At 34.7% G+C, this 27,563-nt stretch overlaps 1 protein-coding gene across 2 annotated transcripts in view; it reads left to right on the forward strand.

Moving 5' to 3' along the window:
- LAMA2 (laminin subunit alpha 2) overlaps positions 1 to 27,563 on the forward strand; it is a 568,286-nt gene that overhangs the window by 336,509 nt on the left and 204,214 nt on the right. For both annotated transcript variants that reach the window (XM_069489233.1, XM_069489235.1), the window contains exons 18-22: positions 1,581 to 1,667; positions 8,849 to 9,060; positions 12,404 to 12,510; positions 18,100 to 18,280; positions 21,059 to 21,195. In XM_069489233.1, the coding sequence (XP_069345334.1) occupies positions 1,581 to 1,667; positions 8,849 to 9,060; positions 12,404 to 12,510; positions 18,100 to 18,280; positions 21,059 to 21,195 (724 nt within the window). The remainder of the gene's footprint in view (positions 1 to 1,580; positions 1,668 to 8,848; positions 9,061 to 12,403; positions 12,511 to 18,099; positions 18,281 to 21,058; positions 21,196 to 27,563) is intronic.

Below are 27,563 nucleotides of genomic sequence, written 5' to 3' on the forward strand. Positions count from 1 at the left end.
TATAAGAAGAAGAGAGCGTCAAATTAAGAATCTAAAGTCCTGGATCCCATGCTAAACTCTCCTAAAAATTAGTATATGATCCTGGCTGGACAAGAAAAATTATGCCTGCCCCAATCAACTCATAAGATTTTGTGAAAATGCTGTAAAATTGTTTGTCAAAGTACTCTGAAGTGTAAAGAACTAGTCAAATCTTGTTATTGCTCAGCTTTTTTCCTAAAAAGTTTTGATATTTGTCAGTGACCACATTTTACTTCTACTCCTGTTGGTTTTAACTGACATGTGGGTATATTTACAAATTTGAAATCTATTTTATAAATAGTTTTAAAGTGTCAGAAGCCTTGTCAACTGCCTTTGACATGACTTCTGATAAACTGATTTAGGATTTAAAAAAATAATTGGCATGGTTTTCTTTCAATCACTGTAGTCCCACAGGGAGGGAAAACCAGTGCTTCTAGTTGGAGTCACTTCCTCCATAGCTGATGAGATAGTGATAGAATACAGATTTTCAAAGAAGGCATCCATGCACTCTGGAGATTGTTAACATCTTAGTCCCCTCTTTTGTGTCTGAAAACAATAGCAAATCACTGGTTGAGGATGGGAGAAAATCCTCTTTCTTTCCATTTTATTTAATATCATGTGCCTCTTCTCTTCAGTGAAGTCATACCCCTGCCAAGAAAATCACCCACAGTGAGCTCCCCTTGGGTCCTAGGTGGCAAGGCACAGGCTGCTCTCTAAAGGGAGGTTTTCGTCTCACAGGGCACAGGCTACATGCGTCTTGATTCAGCTGTTTGTGACAGCTACCAGGATCCCTTAATGTGGAATCTTTTATCTGGATAATATTTACAAATTCAAGGTATCCTAGACCAGACCTTTCCCCCTAAACCCAATAGATTCCTAATTTACTTCAGAGTACAATTAGAAATATTTGCAAAAAGAGAGAGAAACTTTGGAATATACCTGTATGACATGGCAAGGTTGTTTTGGTTTGACTTGCTTTATGATAAGTTTAAGTAGAATATTCACACTTGCTCTCTCCTGCAAGCCGTCCTGAGGATTCCACGGGTGTGGTGGCAGCATTGGGCCGCAGCCTGCACACATACACCCCATGGTAGCAGGACTGGAAGTAGGAACCCCTGCAGCCACCACTGCCACCACCACTGCCATCTATTGCATTTTCCAAAATCTCTAAACAGATTCCTCTGGGTTGCTTCAAATTCAGAGGGATCTGGCTAGAGAAAAAGTGTGTGAGGCTGTGTTTTGCCAGGCCCAGGAAATCCCTAAAAAGCAGATGTGCATTCCCACTTGTTCTGATGAGCATGACCCAGAACAGTCAAAAGTCAGTTAATAACATGTCACAGGGATACTGCTCTCCACTGGACTATATTCTCGTCTGCAGAAACAGCAATGTCATTTCATCCTCCTTTGGCCTGACCCTCATCTCCGTCTGTGAGATGAGAATGACCAGCTTGTACCCTTTTGTCACAGCAGTAGTGGAGAGAAAGAAATGAAAATATGTTGCTAATGACTTTGTGTATGTGCTTCTTCCTTGTCCCTGTTGTTCTCCCACAACATCAACATAGCTTTAGCCCGATGTGCCATTTAGACCGGAGTCTTGGACTGATCTGTGATGAATGCCCTGCCGGGTACACAGGAACACGCTGTGAGAGGTAAGCACATGCCACACTGTCTTGCAAAATGATTTCTACCTTGGGAGTTATAAAACCACAGGCATTATCATCCTTTGTACTGTCCCGGAGAAACTGCCACACTCAATGAGGTGAAATAAAGTTTCTCACCACACTTGTCAAACAAATGCATTATATTTTTGTAGCTTATTTATTTTCTAGAAATTGCTCTATAAATCTTCATTCACTCAGAGAATATCTGATTAATGTTTTAATCTTAAAGGTTAAGCATTAACCCACAATCCTTCTAGAAGGCATTGCTCAAGTGGAAAATCATACACTTTAAGATTTATCTTACTGTCTATGTAGACACCATTTATTTTTCATAATTAGCTTTTTGTTCTTAAAATGTGGCTTAAATGCATAGTTCATAGGTCAGCAAGTGGTCCATAATTTACTTTAAATATATTTGAAAATAGAAAACAAACTGTAATTTATTATCATGATTTATATCCTCTTCTAATTACTCCTAAACCAGTATTTTAATTCTTATTGATTTTACTAGGTTGCTTTCCAGTGGAACCGTGGATATTATTTTACATAATTTGTGTGATCATATTTCCTCCTGAAATGTTTTTGAGGAAATGGTTCTGTATATTCAGTCTAAGTATAAAAATGGTACAAACTCCCCCCTTGACAGCATTGCCAAACACAACAGCCTCCCTTTGGTTTTAGCACTGAAACCACTCCCTTTGCTACCATCGCTGGTGGCAGGGAGCGGGGCTGCAGAGGAAGTGACCTGCTTTCACTCATAGGCACCAAGGCACACTCCAAAGACGGCTGTTTCTGCCTGTCCTAGCCTGTCTTCTTGGCATCCATCACCCCTGTTTCAACCAGGATGCATAAAGGTAATGAAGCATGAGCCTATCACCCAGAGAGAATGTAGCTACCAACTAGCAGTCTGTGGACAAAGTGCCAATGACACTCCCTAGCAGCAACAAGTACCATTTGTGAGTATGGAAGCATCTGTATCAAAAACCTGAAACAAGGAGGATTTATTTGCCATCAATAAACTGGAAATCTTTAATTGTGCTTTTTTAAGAAACAAAAAGGCGTATGAGTATTACTTATTATATAGTAATAGGAGAACGTATCATGCCAAGCCAGATTTACATCAAATGCCTAACTCCTCAGCTCACTACAGGCAACCTTTTTTTTTTAGCAACTGGAAAATGACAGCTGCTCTGTCATACAAGGCCATTGAATGCACTTATCTAGATGAGCATAGTCTCTCATGTATTTATATCGCTCTGCTTCATGCACTATATTTTCTATGTGTGTTAGACAATAGTTCTGAGCCATCGAAATTTAAAATGCTACATTTCATTTAACAAACATCTCTTTAGCAACTACCACGTGCTAGATATAAGGCTAGATGTTGGATATAAAAAGATGCACTATACCATCCTTGTCTTCAGCAGCTCACATCCTTCTTTAATGCAGGTGAGAATGGTTCCATGTATTCTCGAGCAAATTCTATTTGAATAATAAAAAATCACCAAGGAAAGAAATACCTGACAGAAAGCATGATTTCCTGTCTAAAATCTGTATTAATCTCATTCAAAAGAATATGGTGACAGGCATACACAGTATAGCAGATGGCATATCTTATCTCTAGCTCAAGTTTTTTTTTTCAGTCAAAAATAATATTAAACTGTTATTATTTAGACGAAAGGATGCTATATTTTTCTAGCCGAATTTGGATTAGGGTTTTCCAGGAATATTTAGGATTTATCATTTGACTGTATATATATAAGCTAAAAAGCCCATTAGATGGATCCAAAATATTAGCAGAAAAATTTTTTTTTTTTGAGATGTGCACGTTGAAGTCGAAGGGAAGGAACACAAGGATGGGTTAAGGAGGAGATACTGGTTGCACTGAACATCTTATAATGAAAACCATTCTCTAAGTGATGTGCATGATCAGCTTCTGCGCGTCATCTACAGAAAACCAGCATTTAAAAACTAAGGCAGCATTTCCCAACCTGTAGATGTTCCTAGAATGAAGACTTCTGTGATCACATAAGTTTGGGAAGTATCCATTGGCATGTTAAAAGTTGTGGCATGTCCTGCAGTGTGTAGTGAAGAAATCTGTTCATTTTGTTTAGCTCAGCATTTCCTAAACCTATGTGGCCATAAATTTTCTGCATTTACTATATAGCAAGAAAATATCTCAGATTACAGCTCAAGTGGACAAGAATTACAACTTTATGTTCTTTATCACAATTTAATTTCTATTTTGAGACCCCTTTCTGTATATATGGGACCTGTGAGGGCTTAGAAACGTAATCTCAGCCAGTTTAAAGTTTGTTTTTTTTTTCTTTTCCTCTTCCCACCTTCATGCTTGAATTAAAGTTCTAACAAGCTTTCCTAGTACCCAGGAGCTTGTATGCATGAGTAGTGGGGTGGGGGAATGGATGTGTATACATTGGGCAAAGAGACATGTCGTGGGGCCAGCCGGTCCTGAGTATTTCATCTGCCATCTTTCTGCTGACTCATTCCTTTTCCCCATCTTCCTAATTACCTTTCTCTTCAGGTCTAGCAAGTCTCTCCACTACTTTCATCCCATTCTTGGAGATACAGGAATCATTCAGATTCTTTTATTCCACACTGGGACCCACCAACATCTCTCCCATCACCATTTCTCCATCTGCCTTTCCAGTTTCATCCCATTTTCTGTTTGGGGAAGGAGGTGCCACACTCATAGAAATGACAATTTCTAGAGCCCAGAGTCCAGAAGATTCCTATGTTTCTAATTTCTGCTCAGTCAAATCCCTTCACTCAAGCATGTTGCACAGGATGGGCCTTGCTTCCTGAATTGAGGGAGTGGAGAACAGTGAATGAGTGGATGGCAAAGCGAGATACAACAAAACATTTCTGTCACATATAGAACACTAGTCACAGCTTGAGAAACATTTAGTTGGGGCCGCTGCACCCCTATTTTGAGGTATCACTGCTTTGCTGGGGAATGTTTTAAAACAAAGAAATAGAAGAGAGTCAGGGAGTAAGGGGAGAAGGTATTCATCATGGCACTTTGCTAAGATTCTAGGCTTTTATCATCTGGACAAGAAGGGAAAAATTAAAAATTAAAAACTGAGAGACAGCATCTTCGAGGGCTAAACGGGATTAAGTAAGCATTGGAGCATCAAGGAAAATTAAAAGGAATACAGAGCAAAAATGAGTTAGATGCTGATGACACCCGCCCTTACTAGACGCTAAGTCACTTTCAGAGTAAGTGTGTAGCCTCAGCAACATATCATACCTCAGGGAGAAAGACACTTAGAAAGACTATGGCAAGTTCACCTTGTGGATTCTATAGGACAACATGAATCGTAAGGGGATACATGGACTTTTGAAACCCTACGCCCTCCCTAGCTGGCAAATTTTTAACAACTCATCCCTAGGTGAGGAGAGAGAGGTCAAAAGTTAAGACTAATTTCACAATTTTCACTGAGAATGCAGAAGTTTGAATCTAATTGTTTAATATTTTGAAAAATCACCTACAATACCATTTAGATACTCTCTGCTTCAGAAATGTCTGAATTTGGATCAAGTCTAATGACCCTCTGGTCACTGTAATCACTGGTGAGAACTTCTACTCATATCTGAGTCTCCTTGCACCCTCGGGTCCTGAATATAGAGCAAGGGGTTACAGAAATAACAGAAGGGAAACAGTTATACCTATTTGGTAGTATCATTAGCAAAACTGTGACTCCAACTGACGTTTCAAGAGGCCGGTCATGTGTGATTGTGAGTCTTGTACACTGCACAAAGGCACTCAGGGCAGGGGCAGTTTGGGAGCGTGAATCCAGCGTGCCCTCTTCTTGTCAGGACACCTTCTGTGCTGTGCCTGGTGTCCATTTGTGTCCCTCTGTCTTCACTTTTTCTGCATATACCTAGAGAGGACACTTTTTTCCAATTTTAGAAAGGCACCCATGTAAGCAGACAAACTCCCTCAGTGCTTTGTTGATTATGTCAAATGGGAGGAAGTGCAAACACAACGTCACAGCACGGCCACTCCTCCTTACACTCCAGCCTTCCTCCTCTGTGCCTTTGCCAACACTGTTCCCCGTGCTTGGAAGACTGCAGCCCTTCCTCTCCTCCCCCTGAGGTTAACCCCTCTTCAGCTCTCAAAATTCAGTTCTATCATCCTGAAAGGGTCCTTGATTAATCCTAATCTAGTTGGTTGCCCTTTTCTGTGCTTACATATAGCCTATCTCCCATTGTTGTGCTGCTACATTTTTAAAAGTGTATTTCTTCTCCATGGACTGTAGTGTAAAGACTGTGCCTGATCATGTAAAAGTGCTCAGTAGATTTTTTTTTTTTTTCCCCCCCCAGGAAGGGAGTTGGGGGAGGGGGAAGCAAGAGCTTTTCTAATTTGCTTAGAGACATTGAAACTAGCATTTTATGGTTTCATTGTTTTCAGACTATAGATAATGAAAAAGTAGGCCATGGATTTTAGCCAAAAGTTGCTGAAAAAATGCTGGGGCAGAATGAGATAAGAAAAGCCCCATCAATGCTGTCGCATTGTTCTCATTGCTGTTTCTCTCCACCTCTGCCATTTTCTCTCTGTCTTCCTCCCTCGGTTCCTCCCTCCCTCCTTTCTCACTCACACTGATATTGTTCCTAAGTTATAAATAGCAGCTACCGTAACTCATAACTGCATATGTTTGCTGGGTATCTTTCCAAACTATTGCAATTTGATTTGAAAAAGTTAACAAATGTGGAAAGGAACAATGACTTTGTTATGTCAAGATGCCCATCTCTAGCAAGGCATTCAATAAACTATCTTTTTTTTAAAAAATGCCCTCATTCTGCCTTGCATATGAAAATGAGAGGGCTTGAGATTTCACACCACAATTCATTATCGTAAAGTGAAAGTGTGAGAAGCTCGAAAGGTCCAAAGGACTGTGATTTAAACTAATTTTAATTAGGTGAATTTAACTTGATCAAACTATAAAATGCTATTATTATGAATAAAAGTTTTATGATTAGCAGTTTTGTATTCTCTGACCCTAAAATTACTTTATAATTCCAAATGGAACATTTTTAGAAATCTCTAAGAATGCTATTCTCTGCATAGAAATGCACACACACATACACCAGCAATGTGCTGAATGTGCTGCATAAAAAGGTCCTGCTTTCAATAAAATGGTACATGAATTTTTTGTCGTGTATATTCACAAATTTTCCTTACATGTCCTGCAACAAAAAATAAAAGACAGATGCTTCTTCTGTTACTTTATTTAATTATAGTTATTTTCTCCCTGGAATGATGTTTTTTTATTATGGGAGAATTTTGGACTTATTAATTGGTATCTATGTTAAAAAAATATTCCCAGATCTTGTTATGTAATGCCATCTCTCCTGAGGGCAGTAAGTCATTTTGAGGAAAGTGAGCTGAAAATAATAGGTTTTCGTTGGCTGCGATAATGATCATTGTATATCCTTATTCCAGTGGAGCAAAGCCACTCTCTTAGTAGTAAACACAATGAGATGTGACTATATGCGGATGTGATCATAAGCTCTGAATATTAAATAAAGCGAGAAGAATCAAGTTAAAATTCAAAAAGATCTTCCTTTTATCTTTATTGAATACTGCTACTGAAGGGATTGTGGGGAAATTTTATGCACTAAAATGTTATTACATATTTATACTAGAGAATTAATAAACAATTATGTTTGTGGCTGGCAGTATTCTTCTAAGCAATATTTATACAGCTTTCATAATTTTATAAAGCAGTTTGTGAATGTAAGTAATCTCATTTTTAAAATTATGATAAAATATGAAATCTAAAAATTATGGCACCTATAAATTTTCTAGAAAACTTAGAATAATAAATGTATCTGTACCCTATGACCTTACCCCATAATTGTGATGTTATTAAAGTATCCTCAATATGAAGTACTGGATTTAAGCCATTTGTATTTCAAATGGTAGGGAGCCTTTCTCTACACAATGACTTCTGTATCTGTGAGTAGATAAGCATAAAAGTAGTATATTATTGAAGAAATTACATTCTCTTACATTGTTTTGCAGCAAGGGTCAAAATTGAAGGGCATCAAAAACAATGTAAGAGAATGTAATTTCTTCAAAATTGAAGGGCGTCAAAAAGACTTTATTTTGATAAGATGGCATAGATAACAGAGCTAGCCTTACCATAGACTTCAGGTGCCCTGTTCTGTTTCTCCTTTGGCAAATGTGGCTTAATACAAGGCTTGAGCAAGTGTGACTGAATGAGAAGACACCAGAATATAAACAGGCGCTGCCTATAACGTTGTATCTGTGTATGTGTAACATTAAGTTGCATTTTAAAACATAACATTTGGGTCAAGAAAAATTTGATATTGTAATTTTTTTCAAAATCTTCTCTGATATGCCTTATAAATAAATAAACTTTTATCATTTTCCAATGATATATAAAGTAGTTTTTGGTTGTTTAAAGAAAAAAAAAAAGAAGACCTAGAGTGTGTTAGTATGAGTTGTGGGCACAGTTTGGCATCACCTTATGTCATGTTCCCATAATATGCAGGCATGCCTTCTCACACTTCTCTTTAGAAAGGAATCTTCAATGAAAGTCTGCCCCTGAATGTGTATGCAAATGAATACAAACCGATTATTAATTCAGAGATACCCACAGTCCCCACTCAATTAATAAGAATCTTCTGAGTCACGATTTCTACTTAATAAATTCGGAACTCTCATTACTGCATTTCCTCATGAGCCTGTTTCCTCATAACAAGCTCTCGCTGCAATAACAACAAAAAAAATGCGAACCTTACATATTTGTAGAGAAAACACCAATTGGAGTAGAGACATCTGATGTGTTGTACTACAAAGACTATCCAGCATGGACCTGGATTCCCTAGAGTGCCAGCAGCAGATTTCTTATTATGCTTTGGTCTCATCTTCAGTGCCAGTGACAAGATTTTTTTTTTTTTTTTTTCTGGCTGAAATCTAATTACTAGTGGGCTGGCAGGATTTCATCTTGTATCCACACTGTAGTTGTAGAAAAACATTTTTTAATCACCTTGCATTTGAGAAAAGGAACACTTTAAAAGGAAAAACCATCATCCTGGGGGAGGTGTAGAGTGAAAAATATGTAAACATTGTCTCTTCTGAGTTTCCCCCAAATACTCACTGACAAAATTTCTTGCCTTAGGTGTGCAGAGGGCTATTTTGGACAACCTTCTGTACCTGGAGGATCATGTCAGCCATGCCAATGCAATGACAACCTTGACTTCTCCATCCCTGGCAGCTGTGACAGCTTGTCTGGCTCCTGTCTGATATGTAAGCCGGGTACAACAGGCCAGTACTGTGAGCGCTGCGCTGATGGATATTTTGGAGACGCAGTTGATGCAAAGAACTGTCAGCGTAAGTCCTGAGCTATTGATGCCCCTGACAGAATTGATGCATTGTACCTCAAAGTAGCTGATGAGTTCTTGAGTGGGGATTGAAGAACAGGAAATTTTGTGTAATACGTGGATGATCGATGTGCAGCATATACACAGAGTCTGCATATTCTAAAATATTTCTTTGCACTAATAGAGTAAATCCTTTTAAAATTGCTGCATTATTGAAGTGTCATTATTTTTCAAATGACACACGTTTCTGTTTACATATGGAATGAAGATTTTAAAGTGAACTTATGTCCACAACAGGAAAGCAGAATTTGGAAATTAGGTAGGCCCTATCTAATCATTTGCTTGAAATAAATTTATCAGCCCATATTGTTTCATTAAGACCTGTCAGAAGGTGTTAATCAGTTATGCTTTTATATGTGAAGTTTACAGCCTTGTATTTCATAATAGGTGTAAAATTCTGACAACATTTTCACACATTGGCATTTGTAATTGTTAAGTGACTAGCCTAATTTTAATTTTCTAATAGTCATTTTAGGACTGTTCATAGAATGCTCTTTCTGTGTTTTCCTTCCCTCAAATTAGGGCTTCATCCATGTTAGTACAATACCTTCCTCCTCTCATCTGCCCCTCCTTAGCCACATTATTCAGTATTACATAGAATTTACAAATCCTTTTTATTAGTGTTCACATAATATGTAAGGGGAGACCTTGTTGTTGAAAGTCAAATGCAATGTAAGTCCATGTTAGCACACAACTGTCATCAGCTTCATCTGCTGTCACAATCTTTAGACGGAACAAGTTGTGAGACCAGCCCAACAGTTCATTCTTGCCGAATTTATGATGTAAGAAGATACTTATAATTATTCAGGTGGGTCCCAGGACCTACAGAATTATAGAAACTACGAGAAACATAGTCTATCATCATCTCTGCTGTAAGCACCAAAGACCCAGTAGGGTACTCTATTTCAATAAGAAATGTGTCTCTCTCATCATGAGTTTAAAAAAATGCTAATTTGTTGAATCAAAACCAAATTACTCTCTAGACCAGTTGGCACCTATTAATATCACCTGTAAATTGATAATTTTTTAAGGCAAAATTTCCAGCAGGCTCAGAGTGCCTTTAAACACTGTGGATTTGGAGCATATGTATAAAATTATAGGGAACTTAAGAAATTCTTCCACTCGAATGTATTTTCTAGCTCTGTGACCCTGGGCAAGACATTTGACCTCACTGAGACTCAGTTTCCCTGTCTACAAAAAGGGTCATGTATTTTGCATGGGGATTGAAGGATCTGGCACATAGATGGTAACCAGTGAGCCCTTGGGGCCTGGAGATGCTCATACATGGTAGCTCCTTTTCTTTGGTAGTAGCGTAGCAGTTATGAGTATCAGCCTAATTCTAAGGCTACATTAATCATTCAATGACTATTTCTTTCCCATCTTCTAATAACCCTCTCCATAAAATTGAGGATATTGTTCCACTTCTTTTATTATGGTAAACTAGGGATGTGTGTGACAAGAAGTCCTAAGAATATATAGAATAATGTGGAAATAAAAACATTTAGCACCATCACCAATTTTTATGCCACTTGCTGTAAATATAGAAATGATTATGATTTTTAATGTTCTTTGGCATATAATTACAATTAAAAGTATCAGAACACATTTATTATCAACTCTTATAATTTTTTATGGATACAATAGCTCTATCATGCATAGGTGGTAAACCCTCAAGAAAAGAAAGTTCATGGAAAAAACTTTATTTTAGTTGCCTCTAGACTTGTGAGAAGTACACTACTGCAAAGAACTGTATCTTGCTTTTTAAATTTACATGTATTTTTGTGTCATACTTTTCCATTAAAAAGGCACTTTTGTAGAATTTTATATTGCTTTTATTATTTTTAGGATGACAATTAATTACCATAACATTTATGATAAGTTTAATTTTGTAGTCCTAACTTCAAAAAAAGTAACTTCTAAATATTTTGAGATTTTAAAAATTTGTGTTAACATAAGAAACTTACATAAACAAATAAAAGTATATACAATTCTATTGTCCAAGTGAAAATGGATATGTAAAGAAAGTATTTTCTTCAGCCTTTTCTTACACTCTAGCTATAGACTATCCTTAGGCTCTTGCTAGTTTCTCAATGGCCCCCACACTAACTATCAAGTTAGCAGACACTGAAAGCCAAACGTTGCTGGAAGATAAATCAAGCAGTTTTTAGAAAAGCAGCAAAAAGAAGTAGAACCTGAAGCCAGGTAAACAGAATAATAGCTTAGGCTAATAAAGTAGCTATTTTTAATGTAAGTTGTGTTCAAGTCAAACTATTCAGGGACATTGTACAAAATTTACCAAAACCATCTAGAAATAGCCTAAATTTCTATGTCATCTCTCCCTCACATTTTTATTCTGGTATTAATGTAAATATATGTATCATTAAAACTATAAAGAGTAAGCAATTTATTACTATTGTATTTGTGAGAAGGCCATTTAAGTTTTAGACTGATTTATAATATTTTTCAGAATAACATCAGACTTCATAACAAAGTAGAAAAAGACAAAAGATTAATTAAACCAAATATATTTTCTATCTTTGGAGATAGTATATAAATTGAAAAAAAGTGATGTCTAAATATTATATTAATGCTATACTCCTAACACACTTGAAAGTGTTTTTGTTATCGTATATAGTTTTCTAATCTTAAAGTTATATATATTTATTTTACCTCAAGCTTATTTTTTGAACTTAACCCCAAAAAACTGGCCCATAGTGTTAATAAATAATCATTAAATTGAAAAAATTAATTAATTAAATGTTTCTTGATTAATAGCAACATTATAATTATTCCATGGGTGCTATTCATTTTGATAATTTCTCAAAATTGTTTTAGTCCTGAAGTCAGTAAGCATTACTTAGCATAGGATTACAATATTTTCAACGTTATCCCAATGCTTCTACGAAGATATGAAACAGAATTGCCCCCGAACTCAGGGAACTCTAAGTCTCATCCAGGTTCTAGACTCAATTCTATGGCCTACTAAGCACATAACCTTGTATAAGTTATGGTTTCCTTGAATTTCAGTGTCTTCATTTTTAAGATGGGAATAATAATGATGACATTAATATTTCAATAGCACATGATAGACCAGGCACTGTGCTTAAAGCCTTTATATGAATTATCTGTACAGCTTGTAGAGATCAAATGAGAGAATCCCTAACGATACTTAGCAGATCAGAAAACTGAATTCAGGTGTCCGTGTTACCATGTGGGCTATATTATTATTTAACAAGCCCATTAAGACTATTAGAAAGTTTTTTCCTGGCCACAGATCTCTCTTCTCGTTGCAGCCTGTCGTTGTAATGCCAATGGCTCCTTCTCAGAGATTTGCCACAGTCGAACTGGGCAGTGTGAATGCAGAGCTAACGTGCAGGGACAGCGATGTGACCAATGCAAGGTAAGGAGCAGGACCTGACTAATGAATTACCTCCTCCTTGAAAATTGTCACTGGCTTTCAGTGACATGTTTTGTACACCTTAGTATATTGAAAGAAGAGCTCAGGATTATCTAAATCTACTGGTAAAATTGCTGTGATCAGTGAAATACTTTCAGAAACTAGAAAAAAAAGTGCTGTACATTAGCATTTGACCTTCTACCTACATTTCTTAGGCAATGGAATTTGTATCATATTTGCTGTAATTCAGATATTTTTCAAACAAATAACATACAAATTTAATCTTAATCTATAGAGAGTAAAATACTCTTTCTTTTGCCTTCATGGTTTGGAAGAGTAAAATGTCACTCCTTTTGCTTTTAGCAAACACTTTCTAGTTCCATCTTTTAAAAGCTAGTTCCTGCAAGCACTCTATTTAACAAACATTTTCAGTAGAGAAGCCAATCAAGGTACTTTTTCAGACACACCATTTTGGTAAAACGAAATATGCAGTTAAAATACAGTGTGTTGCTCCCAGTCCCTGAACATGCCGACTGCTCTGCCTTCAGTATGGTGAGCACCTGGAGATTCCGCCCTAAGAACACCTGCATTTGGGCTGGCTCTTTCACATCCTTACATTCTATTCGTGATAAAGAGTAGTAAGCAGAACCAAGCATTTCTCACATGTCAAGCAGGCCTTTCTGTAGGAAGTTTGAAAATATCATCTCCTATCTCTTAAATAATACTGTATGCTCTGTTTTGTTTTCATTTTATTTTTCTGTTGGCTTTTAAAGCCCAATATGTGGTGGGACCCAGAGAAGCGACTCTGTGTGCTCTGTGACTGCGATCCCCGTGGCTCTGTGTCACCGCAATGTGGTCTTACAGGAAGATGTATCTGTAAATCAGGCTTCCTAGGGAAACAGTGCAACCTCGGCAGGCAGGTGCACCGGCAGAAGGAGGAGCCGCGGAGAGCGCAGCGGGTGTTGGGGTCTCGCCAGAGGTGGGGCATCAGCAGCTCCAGTGGGTGCCCTCGGGGAGCCTATCGGGCCCCAGCTCCGGTAATCCCAGAGGCGCTGCATGGCTCGTGCCTCAGCATGTTGTGTTCCGTGTGCTGAAGTTCCCTCTTGGCATTTTACGAAATAACGGTTGCTAAGTGTGCAAATTGCAAATGCAAAAATTAGACAATTGCTGATTGAACCCTTGCCTTTTTAAAAATTACTATCCATATGCTTTAAAAAGTATATTTAAGTTCATAGCTTCATAAAAGTTTGAATTAACCATGGATATGTAGGATATCAAATAAAAATTTATTTGTGGGAACCTATAATCTTAGAAATGAAAGGGACCCCGGGCATCGTTTAGAGAAAACTAACTTTTATGCATGAACAAATAAAGGGAAATCTAGCAAAGAAAGTGACTTCCCCCAAAAAACTCAGCCCATTTCTCTGACATTTGTCTGACATTTCATCATAATTAAGAATTTGGGTAATTTCCACATCATAATTGTGCTTATGTGTACAACAAACACAAGAAACATTTTCATGCACTATAAATGCACAACACATACAAAATGAGAAAGGTTGTTTTCAATTACAAAAGTGAGGTCCCCCATCTCCCAGGCAAAACAAAACAAATGCTGGGGAAGAAGGAAGAAAGGAAGGGAGGGAAGAAGAGGCCCCAGGCTGAGTTGTGAAGGAACAGGAGACAGCCTTGCCAGTGTGGATTCAGGGCCTGGTGGGGAGTTGAGGGCATAGAAGGAGAGAGTAACAGAAAAAGTAAAGGAGAAGAAACAAACAAACAAAAAAATTCATGGCTTTATCTCTCGGCTCATTATTGCACGTTTTAAGAAAACAAATTCTGACATCAGAACGCCTCAAATCCCGGCCTCACCACTAGCTATAAGTTCCTTGAATCTTTCTGTAATTCAGCTTCTTCATCTGCAGTAGGACCCACTTCAGGGGTTTGTGACTGCTTGGATCCTCCAAGAAGCAAATGCGAAGTGATTTCCTCGGGGAAATGCCTATGAAGGATGAAGGGGGAGAGAGCATAGCATGCCAGAAGCCTTCTACTACAATGGGGTTCTGACTCCTGAGAAACTAAAGAGAAGGAAAGATTGTGTAGGAAAACCTCATTTGGTGCATTTTGCCAAAATCCCAATTTTTTTGGCGAGGCCAATGAGAAATGCCCAGGCAAATTTTGCCCATTAGAAGAATCCTGGATTGGGCAGGAAAGTTTTAGTACCTTACTATAGTGAGCCATTGACTGGGAGAAGCCTGGAAGCAGCATGACCTTGTGTGAGGTCATCTTAGTACACGTGGGCTGCTGTTAGAAAACAGCATAGGCTGTTGCTCATAATCAACAGAAATTTATTCCTCACAGTTCTGGAGGATGGGAAGTCCAAGATCAAGGCATTGGAAGATTACCTTTCTGGTGAAGTCTTGCTTTCTCTAGATGGCCATCTTCTCATAGTAACCTCATATGGCAGAGGAATCTCTCTGAGGGCACTTCTATAAGGGCACTAATTCCCTTCATGAGGGCTCCATCCTCAAGACCTCATTACCTCCCAAAGGCCCAACCTCCTATCTATACTATCTCGTTGGGGGGATTAGGATTTCAACATGTGAATTTCGGGGCACATAAACATCAGTCCATTGCAGAACTCCTCTGATGGATCCAAAGACTGAAAACTGGAGGTTGTCAGTCGTCAACATTTGGCACCACGGGTTCTCTTGCAGGTAATCTGGTGATGCACCTCCAAGGCTGTTTTGGGGAAGAAGTGAGAACAGCACATAAGGCAGAAACATGGAGAGTTCTTAATAAATGTTACTACTGTAACATTTATTGTTGTAAATAGTAATAAATGTATTATTACTATTGCTATGAAATGAAAAAAATCTTTAAATTTTGTTTTTCAAAAACAAATGCATAAATTTAAAACAAAAGAAAGGGATATTAACTCATCAAAATGTCTCCAGAATATAAATTTAGCAGAACACACTCATTCTTGCCCTTTTCCTACATGTCTTACAGTACTGTTATATAAAGCAGTGTTTTTATCCTGAGACTGCTTTTCCTCTGAGGCCCTGTGTGTGAGAGTTAAGAGCACAGACTCCGAGGCCAGCCTGGCTGGTTTGGAACACTGCCCCCACGGTTGGCTAGCTGATGACCTTAGGCAACTTACTTAACCTTTCTGTGCCTCAGTTTCACCACTCCATAAAAAAGTGATGAAAATAACAACTGTCTGCCAGGGTTGTCCTGAAGAATAAATAAATTCATATTTGTGAAATATTTTAGAACAGTACTTGGCACAAAGGAAGCACAATATGACAGTGCTGGTTTTTATCTTTACCCCAGGAAAGAAGAATTTTGGGGAGCCCATCCAACTTCTTACTGAGTCTGGACAGGCATTCTCTTCCATATGTGCTTTATGTCATTAATCTCAATTACTGACAAGGAACATTTGCTCCTGAAGTTTGTTTACTAGTGGGGTTTTCCTTAGCCTTTGAAATAAATTTTTGAACACTAAATTTATTAACAATTTATTACTGAAATTTGGTAGTATTTATTTTGCTATAACTTAGCCTTTAAAACTATGTTATTTAAGGATTTTAAAAGTGTGGTAGACACATTTCTTCTTGCGTATTTCCTTACATAATCAACTTTGGAATGTTTAAATAACTATGATTTGGAATTTCATTTGATATTGATTGATTTACCCATTAAAGGGTGAGTGTGCATGTGTGTGTGTGTGTGTGTGTGTGTATAGTGAAGAAAATTTCAGACATTAAGATGAATGCAAGTATTAGTTCTACAATTAAGAAATTTTAAAAAGTTTTAATATCTTATGTTCTAGTCTTTGGTGTATGTATTTGTGTTTCTATTTGTGTGTGTCTGTGTGGTATATGTATCATTATAGATATGTAATTGGAATCATAGTATTTATATAATCTGCTTTTTTAAACTTTTATTTAATGCTATATCCTAAGCATGTTCATATCATTAAAACTACTTCAAAATTGGATTTTAATTATTGCATATCATTTTGTAGTGTGAATTTAGCATAATTTATATTCAACTATTTCTCCAACATTGAACATTGAAGTGCCTCTGTAGGTATTCACTATGATAAATAACATTGTAATGGGCATGCTTTCTCTTGAATCATTGTCCCAATTTCTGATTATTTCTCTAGGCAAGGTATCTAGAATTTTCAGTGAAATTACCATTTTGAATAAAAATATTATATGTTTTAGTTTTTCTTTATATAGGTGAATTCAATTTCAAAATCATGTCTTTCACTGGAGATGTTATGCACTTTCTTCTTTAATCATATAATGAAATCTGAATTAGAACTAGAAATAAAAATAAAGCTAGCAGTAAACATAAAAATTAAAATTCTTACCAAGCTCAATCAACCCATTTTGCATTTAAAAAATAAAACTATTCTTAGCTACAGTCATTTTAAAAGTCTAATTTTCTGTGTGATTTTGTTTTCTAGAACTTATTTTTAAAACTGCTAACTGCTAACAATAATTTAGCTAAAACATATAATAAGGCTTATTCATTTCTCTTTGGGTGGCTCACATTAAGTGGCAAGATTTATTTTTACCAGGAAGCAATTATTAAGTCTAATTTTCCAAAATAAGAATTATTTTTACAAAGAAGTAATTACTGAGACTAATTTTCCAGATTAAAATATCATAATAATGTGACATACTTTATATTTAAAAAAACCACCCTGAAGTAATTTAAGTAGGATATATGCTTTTCATTTTTTTTTTACTAGGAGTGATTTTTTTTAATCCACCAGCATTTTCTAGCCTAGTCACTCTAGGCCTGATAACATACATTTTCAAAAAAGTCAGCCAAAGCCAGTAATGCAAACTTGACCATAGAAAACAATGTTTTACAAATAGATAAGGGATATGCATATGAATAACTCATCAGAAAATGAAAGTTCTCTTTAACTTGCTTATTCTTTAATATGTGTTCTCACAAATCAGTTTCGATTATTAGAATGAAACCCAAGAAACCAGATCTTTGTTGAACCAATTATTTGGTCAACTGTAAAATTATATTAATAATGTGAACACTATAGTGATGATGAGAAGTATTTATGAATATATAAGAAAATTAGATCAAACAATAGAGGAGAAAGATTATTTTAAATTTAGGCTACTGGTAAATAATGTTGAAAGCATTTTTACCAAGTAGAAGTTCATAAGACCTAAAAGTAATCAATTCAGATTATTAGGAATAAAGCAAGTAAAATTTTAAATTAAAACTAGAAATACCACCCACAGCTTATTTCCACATTGCTATTATAACCTTGGGAAATGCAGGGAAAGGCTGGTGAAAATATAACTGAAAAAATGGTACCTAATTGTGCCATTAATTTTTGGTGAAATCCCAGAATAATTGAACTTTTCTCTTTGGATATCATAGAAAAGGTCCATTTAGTTAAATGACAGCCCAATTGTCTGAACATCAGTGAAGAACCCTAATAGCTCATAGATTCCTCTTTTCCCACTTATTCTCTTGATATTGTGCATCTTGTTTCACTGTGAGTTAATTGATTTAAGTTTTGTTTTTCTCATTCCTGTTCTATGCCAGCGTGAAACCTTTGGACTGCAATCAGCAAGGGGGTGTGTTCCCTGTAACTGTAATTCTTTTGGGTCTAAATCATTTGACTGTGAAGAGAGTGGACAATGTTGGTGCCAGCCTGGAGTCACAGGGAAGAAATGTGACCGCTGTGCCCATGGCTATTTCAACTTTCAAGAAGGTGGCTGCACAGGTCTGTAAAAAGGACTTAAGTCCTATATATTCATTCTCTGGTTTTGGTGTCTTAGTTTCTGTAACAGTTTGGTTAAAGGAAGTGCACATTCACAACCAATATATGATACAAAATATTTAACCTAATGAGTAATATAAATTTATTTTATATTATTTCACAAATGAAATGCATTGCAGTTTGAAACACTGCTCTATAAATAACTTTGCTTGCAAGTCCTCTATAAAAATCAGCCAATACCAGTTCTGTTGTGTCCTTCCCTGTCTGTGACCTCCATTTAGCCAGTCACTCAATGACTGCTGCAGCTTGAAAGTAAAATGTTCAATTTTTCCTGGTGCCAATGTTATCTTAGTTTAAACTCTACTCCAAAGCCAATGCATTTCAACTTTTCCTATTGCAATATTGGTGTAGGAATCAGGAAGTTAATATTTTTTCTGGTACAAAAAATATGTTTCCATCTACTTTCAGCTGCCTTGAAAATTGTGATGTACTGAGAAACAGGTTGGCTCTGGATATTAGTTCATGGGAAAATCTAACCATGATTCCTTGAGGTATTAACAGTATTCTTATACATCCAGACACAGACTTCGCACAGATCATGATCTAAGAAAATGGCGATTAGCACAAATCTTTCCAAAAGCAAAGATTGAACATTACCTTTGATTTATATGCCACTAATTTAGAATTGACTCTTATTCTAACAATCACTAAGTTGAATATTACCTTTGCTTACTAAACTCATTGATTCAACCTTGATAAAATGCCTATACTCTAAAGCATCATAGTAAAATTTTAAAACATTATTACTCACTATTGTAGCAAATTTATATGAGAAGCAGTGGAAATAATATTTTAAAATATTTAGAGAACCAATATCTTTCACACATTCTCCAACACTTTAGATATATGTGGTTTTTATCATAAATTAAGCCATTATAAGTTATTCTAAATGTTATAATTGTAGATCCTTGAAGAATCTGTGTGTGATCTCTAAGCCAACATCTGTATATGCTAAAAAGTTATAAAGCTGCATGTTAAAATATACTGTTATTCAAATCCAGCACTCACATTTTTACTTGATAAGAATTAATGAGATAGTACTATAAATTCAAATATATCTACTAATAGAAATTAAAAATGAGACCAAGGGTATTATTCAAAATTATGAAATGGTGATAACATTTTAGAAATGTAGACTTAGTAGCATTCTAACCAAGAGAAACAGAATAGGGGAAAAAAGCACAAAATGAGCAGGATAGCATTATGGTTGAGAGCATGACTTTCACCAGACAGCTGGGATTTGTCCGGTGGCTCCATCAAATCAAGTTTTGTGACCTTGACTGAGTGATTTGACCTCACTTTTCCTCTACACAGTTCATCTATTAACCTAAGATAATAATGGTATCTACCCCATGGAGTTTTTGTAACAATCAATTGAGTTAATGGCTATAAAATATTTAGAGTGATGCCTGGCACGTAAGTGCTATGTAAGTGTTTATCATTATTATAATTCTCTTTATTATTATTAATTGTGGTAAACATCGTGCTATGGCAGAGGAAAATGAGCTAATTATCATGTCTTCTTCCTATTCATTGTTATGATTCCACTAAAGAACTACTTAGAGAGTTTCTATTTGCAAGTAATGATTTGAACTGTCCCAAGACACTTTCGGCACATAAATTTAAACATAATGTTAACTATTTTTCTTACTAATGAATGGCACATATAAAATAAATGCTTTAGCTTAAAATTAGCAAGAACAATAATATAACAAAAACAACAAAAACTAACATTTATTTAGTGTTTCCTATATGTCACGTATTTTGCTGAATATTTTTCACAGCTGGTATAGAATGCTGTGAGCGATGATAATTGTGATCTCATAAAAAGTAAGCTTAATCAAGTATTCTAAATATGTTCAGTTAAAATGATTTAATCATCATATAAACAATTAAAACTTTCTCATAACAGTAGTCCTTCATTTGAATTCCAGTATTTACTGTTTCTTCTCTACTCTCATTTTTTTGATATGAAATGTTCCATTAAAATATATTCAGTAGCTGAGTCAACTATCACTAATATGTGGCATACATTCTTTCTCTTGGATGGCTTTGAAGTTCTTCTCAAACTTTTGCATTCTTTGAAAAAGTGCAATATAGGAAATTTGTAATTTTCCATATGTATATTGCATCATAGCAAGGAAAACGAAAAATCTATTTTTAAAAAGGCAGGTGGTAAATAAAAATGAAAATATACTAATATTTTGACAGTGTCCATAACTCAACTATTTTTAAATATTTGCAAAACTGGAATATCCTGATGTGTACTATTTATAACTGTATACATCATATACTGAATTCGAGAACTATTAAGCTTATTGGTTTTTACTGCAAATCGGCATCATCAACAGGAAGGAAAAATTAATTTATACAGCATATAAAAAATTTAAATTTTATAGTACCTGGATATAAGGTATTGCAGATAATATAGAATCTGATAACACCAGTTCATTCCTTCCTTAAACTTAATAGTAAAGCAAAAAATGCCTTGGCATTCAATATTATTATATGAAATACAATATATATTTATTGAACAATTCCTTTCTGAAATACACTGTACTATGTTATAAAAGATGAATAAGTGTTTATTTCTAAGAATCCTTAAACATAGTATAGAAAAGAAAATAATACAAATCAACACAATATAAAGCTCAACATTTTATATCTAATTTTTACTATTTTTTGTGTGTGTTCTTTGTTTCTCCTCTTTCACTTGTGAAGCTTGTAAATGTTCCCATCTGGGTAATAACTGTGACCCAAAGACTGGTCGATGCATTTGCCCTCCCAATACCATTGGGGAGAAGTGTTCTAAATGTGCACCCAATACCTGGGGCCACAGTATCACCACTGGTTGTAAGGTGAGTGAATCACGTTTTTCATCTGATAATTTTTTTGTAGGGTTGTTTATTTTGGTATAATTGTTTGGTAGAATTGTTTAATTTGGTACAATTGAGCATTTCAGAATCCAATATTGTATTACAAAATACTACAGAACTATCACTATAGTGTGATTGCAGATATTGATCAGTATCTTACATTTTATTTGTGGGAAACGTGATGACATAAGTACACATTTATGCAGCTGAATTGGTGATAACTCTAAAAACAAAAAGAAAAGGAAAAAAGGAACAAAATTCTATAATAAAACCAGGAAACAGCTATTACCTCATAAGTAGACAATGAAATATATCTGCAAAGTATAAGTAAATGAGAAACTAATGAAAGAAAGTTTCCAGAAATCTATAAGAGTTGCCCTCTATTTATTATTAGGTTTTAGTTTTCAGGAAGTAGTTGACAAGATTCTGAAGAGTCATATTAACAATGTTTACTTAGAAAAAAATCCTTATTTTTTTTCCCATGAGTGGACCACAGAAAGTGGCATGGCCAGACTCATGTTTAATCTCTCCAGCATCAGCAGGCAAGGAAATATTAAGGAGAGATGCCAGGAGCCTGGATGCAGTCAATAATCCTCCATGAGAATATAGGGGTAGGCTATGTTATAGAGCTCAAGCTGATGTGGCATGGTGAACTCAGATTTAGGGAAAAAAAAAGAAAAAGCTTAAGGATGCCTCCCAGATTTTGCTTTGCAACAGAATAGATGATGATATGTACCATTTAGGGATTATAGGAGGAGGAGCAAGTTCAGCAAGGAAAAGTGATGAGTTCATGAATTTTATCCACTTTTTGTGAGGTATCAATTAACTAAAATCAAATTCACTTATATAAAGTGATTAATTTTGACCAATAATTACAGTTGTGTAACCACCCCTTGTACCCCTTTGCGGTCAACTCCTTCTAACCCCACATGCAACTACTGTCTTGCCTTCAAGCACTGGAGTTTTGCCATTTCTACAACTTTGTATAAATAGAATCATACTCTATGTTGTTTGGGGGTTTTTTTGTTTGGCTTCCTTCACTTAGCGTTATGCTTTTGCAGTTCATCCATATTGTTGCATATATTAGTAGTTTGTTCTTTTTAATTGCTTAATAATATTCCATAGTATGATGTTCTATTACTTGTTTATATTTACCATTTGATGGACATTTGGGTCATTTCCAATTTGGGGCTATTGTGAATAATTTTGCTCTGAACACTAGTGTCAAAAGCATGTTTGTGGGGATACGCTTTCATTTCTCTTCACAAGAACCCTCCACATCTTTGCCAACATTTGGAATTTTAACTTTTTAATTTTAAACATTTTGTTGGGTGTGTATTCATATGTTTTGCATTTCTTTAATGCCTGATGATGTTAAGAATCATTTTATTTCTTTATTTGCCATCCATACATCTTCTGTGAAGTGTTTACAAATCTTTTGCATATTTTTATTTTGGGCTGTTTTCTTAGGAATGAATTCTAAGAGTATTTTATATATTCTGGATACAAGTTCTTTAACATATGTATGTTCTGTAACTTTATTTCTCCCAGAATATAGCTTGCTTTTCACTTAGTGTCTTCATCTAATTTTCGTATACACTAGTTTATTATCTTTTCCTTTTATGGTTCATGCTTTTTATGCTCTATCGAAGAAATATATATTTGCCTAAGTCAAGGTGCAAAGATTTCTCTCCTTCATTTTCTTCGATAAGTTTTATAGTTGTAGCTCTTAAATTTAGGTCCAGTTCCATTTTGAATATTAATTTTTGTATATGGTGTGAGGTAATGGTCGAAATTCACTTTTTGTGGATATTCAATTTTTTCAACATTTGTTGAAAAGCCTATTCTCTCTTCCATTTGATTACTTTGATTCCTTTGTCAAAATCAATTGATCACATATATGTTCATGCCTTTCTGAACTTTATACTCTGTTTCATTGGTCTATATGTCTACCCTTATGCTAACACCACACCGTCGTGACCACAGTAGCTTTGTAGCAAGGCATAAAATCAGTTCTTGTAAGCTCTTCAACTTTGTTCTTCATTTCCAATACCTTTGGGTACTTAAGATCCTGTACATTTTCACATAAATTTTTAATTCATCCTGTCACTTCTTTACCAAAAAGTCTGCTAGGATTTGATTGAGATTACATTTAATCTATAGATCAATTGGGGAAGTATTGACATCTTAAGAATGTTAGATCTTCTAACATATGAACATGGCATAACTTTGCATTTATTTAGGTCTTTTTTTCTCAGCAATGTTTGATAGTTTTTGGTGTGCAAGCCTTGCATATATATTATTAAATTTATCAGTGCTTTATACTTTTGATGCAAAGTTAATGGTACTGTTTGTTCTATTTCAGTTTCCAATTGCTTGTTGCTAGAATAGAAAAATATAATTATTTTTAAACATTACCCTTGTATATTATGCTAAATTTAGTTCTAGTTGCCTTTTGGTAAATTCATTGGGATTTTCTATGTAATCATGTCATCTGCAAATATAATTTTATTTCTTCCTTTCCAATCTGGGCAAATTTTATTTCATTTTCTTATCCTATTGCAGTAAAATATTGACTAGAAGTAGTAGAAGCAAACACCCTTGCTTTATTTATTATGTTAAATGGAAAGCATTCAGTCTTTTATAGTTGAGGATGATGATTTTGCCTATAGATGCCCCTTATTGGTTTGAGGATGTTCCCTCATATTCCTAGTTTGCTAAGAGCTTTTATCTAGAATGTGTGCTCAATTTTGTTAAATGCCTTTTCTGAACTTATTGAGATGATTATAAAATATTTTCTTTTAAGCCGTTAATATGGTAAATCTTATTGATTGATTTTCAAATGTCGATCCTACCTAGCAATCCTCAGATAAACCCTGCTTGGTCATTGGGGATTATCCTTTTTAAATTATGTTGGATCCTGTTTGCTAGCATTTCGTTAATGATTTTAGATTTATGTTCATAAGAAATATTGGTATGGAGGGTTTTTTCCTTCTAATATTGTTGTTTGGTGTTGGTATTGGAATACTACTGGCCTCATGAAATGATTGGGAAACATTTCCTCTTCATTCCAAAAGAATTTGCACAATCAATGAAATAGAAAACAGAAATACTTTAGAAAAAACCAAAACCTGGTTCTTTGAAAAGATTAATTAAGTTGATGATATTCTAGAAAGATTGATCAGGAAAAAAGGAAGAAGAAACAAATTTTAAAAAATCATAAATAAAAGAGGGGCTATCACTGTAGATCCTATAGACATTAAAATAATAATATGGTAATATCAACAATTTTTACCAATAAATATAACAACTTGTATAAAATGGCTTACTTCAAATTTAATTTTCTCTTATGTAACAAGTTTCTTAACATGGAAGCTTAGATAATTGATTTGTGATTTTTCTTCTTTACTAATATAAGCATTTCATATTATAAATTGCCTTCCAGGCAGTACTTTAGTTTCACCCACATATTATGATATATTGCATTACAATTTTCATTAAGTTTAATATATTCTTTAATTTATATTTGATTCATTGGTTATTTCATAGTATGATGTTTAACTTCCAAATATTTGGAAATTTTCTAGATAAAGTTCTTTACTGGTATCTAGTTTAGTTCTGTATTGGTCTGAGTACATAATTTGTATTATTTCAGACCTTTGGAAATTTATTGAGATTGGTTTTATGGCCCAGAATAGGGTCCACTTTGATTATTACAACTTGTGCACTTGAAAATAATATGTGTTTTGGAGTTTTTGGGTGAAATCTTTTATGAAGGTCAGTAATCCTTAATAATTTTTATGTCTACATGTTCTCTCAATTACTGAGCATATTGAACTATAATTTTGATTTATCTAATTCTTCTTTCAGTTCTCTTAGATTTTGATTCATGTATTTAGGAGCAGTGATATTAGATGTATGCACATTTGAGATTATTATGTCTTTTTGAAAAATTGATGCCTTTGTCATTATGAAATGTCCCTCTTTCTCCCTTATCCAGAAGTGTACTTTTTTCTGATATTCACTCAGCCATTCCAACTTTCTTTTCATTGGTGTTTGTGTGGTATATATTTTTCCACACTATCATTTATTCCATCTCTCTTTTTAATATTTTGATGTATTTCTTTTATATAACATATAATTAAATCTTTGGTGCTCATATGAGCTTAATACTTTGGCCTTTGATTGGAGTATCTAAATTATTTCCATATAATGTACATATTGGTATGTTGGATTAAGTCTACATTTTGCTACTTGCTTTTGCTTGCCCTAGCTGCTCTTGCCTTTTTTATTTCTTCTTTATCTGCCTTCTTTTGAATTGAGTCATTTTTTAAATAACATCTCTTCATTTTTACATTATTAGATATACCTCCTATTTGTTCTATATCTTTGCCGTTTGTCTAGGGATATATATCTTTATATTTCCAGAATGTACCTTAAAATGATATTATGCCACTTTATATTTAGCATAAGGACCTCACAACAGTAAACCTCTGATTCCCTTTCCTATCTTTTATGCTATTGTTATCATATATTTTACTTCTATATATTATATATCTTATATAATATGATTTTGGTTTAAATAGTCAATTATCTTTTTTAATAAAATAAATTTATTTTCTATTGTTTCATATGTGTATTAATTCCAATGCTCTTAATTCCTTTGCTTACATCCAAATTTCCATTTCATATCATTTTTCTTCCTCCATTAACTACCTCTCTAATCTTTATTATTAATATTTCTAGTATTTCAGGTTTGCTGACAATGATTCTTTTCAATTTTTTGTTCAAAAAAGTATTTTTCCTTATTTTTCAAAGATATTTTTGTTAAGTATGGCATCCTAACCTGGTTTTCAGCACTTTAATTATGCTATCTTTTTGCAGGTTTATTTTAATGTTTACTTTTCATAGGGTTAATTGGATCTGTTGGCTCTGTGGGATTATAGTTTTCATCAAATTTGGAGATTTTTCAGCCATTATAATTTGAAATATTTTTTAATCTTCACTTCTATTGTCACCTTCTGGGAATCATCATGTGTATGTTTGGCCACTTAATATTTTCCCATATCTCACTGAAGTTCTGTTTATTTTTTTGTTGTTGTTCTTTTTATCCCTATTTTTAAATTTTTGATAGTTTCTACTGTTAAGTGTCTAAATTCACTGATTTTTTTTTCCTGTAGTTTCTAATCTGTTTTTAATCCAATTGAGTATATTTTTTTATTACAAACATTGTATGTTTTATCCTTGAAATTTCCCTTAGGATCTTTTTTATATCTTTCATTTCTCTCTTCATTATACTCTAATTTTTTTATTTATTCTTGAAAGTTTATAATATTTATAAATACCTGCACTTTTAAGATAGTTGCCTGCTAATTTCATCATTTCTTTTATTTCTAGACTGTTTCTATTGGTTAATTTTTCTCCTGGTTATAAGTTATATTTTTTTCATTCTTTAAATGTCTGATAATTTTTATTTGAATGCTAGACATTTTATATTTTTCATTGTTGTCTATTGGGTTTTGTTGTATTCCTTCAAAAAGTGTTGAACTTTATCCTGGCAAATAGCTTAGTTATTCATGGATCACTTGGATCCAATGGCTGGAAACAATTGTTTCTTGGTTTTTGTCTTTGGATTTTTGTTGTTGTTGTTGTTGTTGTTATTGTATAGTTTAACAGCTTAAAAAAGAAGTAAATCATGTAAGTGCTCTAAAAACCAAGAAGAGACTGTTCAAAAAAAATAGGCTAGGTGCTCATGACTATAATCCTAGCACCTTGGGAAGCCAAGGTGGGAGGATTGCTTGAAGCCAAGCGTTTGAGACTAGCCTGAGCAGCATGGGCATGGTGGTGCATGTGTATAGTCCCAGTTACTCAGGAAGCTTAAGCAGGAGGATCGCTTGAGCACAGGAGTTTGAGGTTTCAGTGAGCTATGATGATGCCACTGCACTCTAGACCAGGCAACAGAGGGAGACCCTGTTTCCCCCATCCCTCCTGAACAGAAGAATATTCATTAGTACTAATTGCAACACAGAGGTCAAGTAAGATTAGGACTGAACTGTGTTCATTAAACTTAAGAGCGATAAATAAGGGCAATCTTTATGTTGGTGGAAGTCATTCTAATTGATCACATTGGAATATTAGAACATGATGATCAAGTGTGGTCCTGTTTGACCTGTGATAATAACTTGTAGAGATGTAAATCATTTTTTCCTATGAGTTATCACACATAAAATAGTAGACTATAACCATATTTACATGTATGATAAAACATCTAAACACTGGTCTAGAATATACTGTACCTAGAGGAGAACTAGAGTATTGGTGATTGCTCAAGACAGTTTAGATATCTGACT

Source organism: Eulemur rufifrons, chromosome 15 (assembly GCF_041146395.1).
Source record: "Eulemur rufifrons isolate Redbay chromosome 15, OSU_ERuf_1, whole genome shotgun sequence".
Classification (NCBI taxonomy): domain Eukaryota; kingdom Metazoa; phylum Chordata; class Mammalia; order Primates; family Lemuridae; genus Eulemur; species Eulemur rufifrons.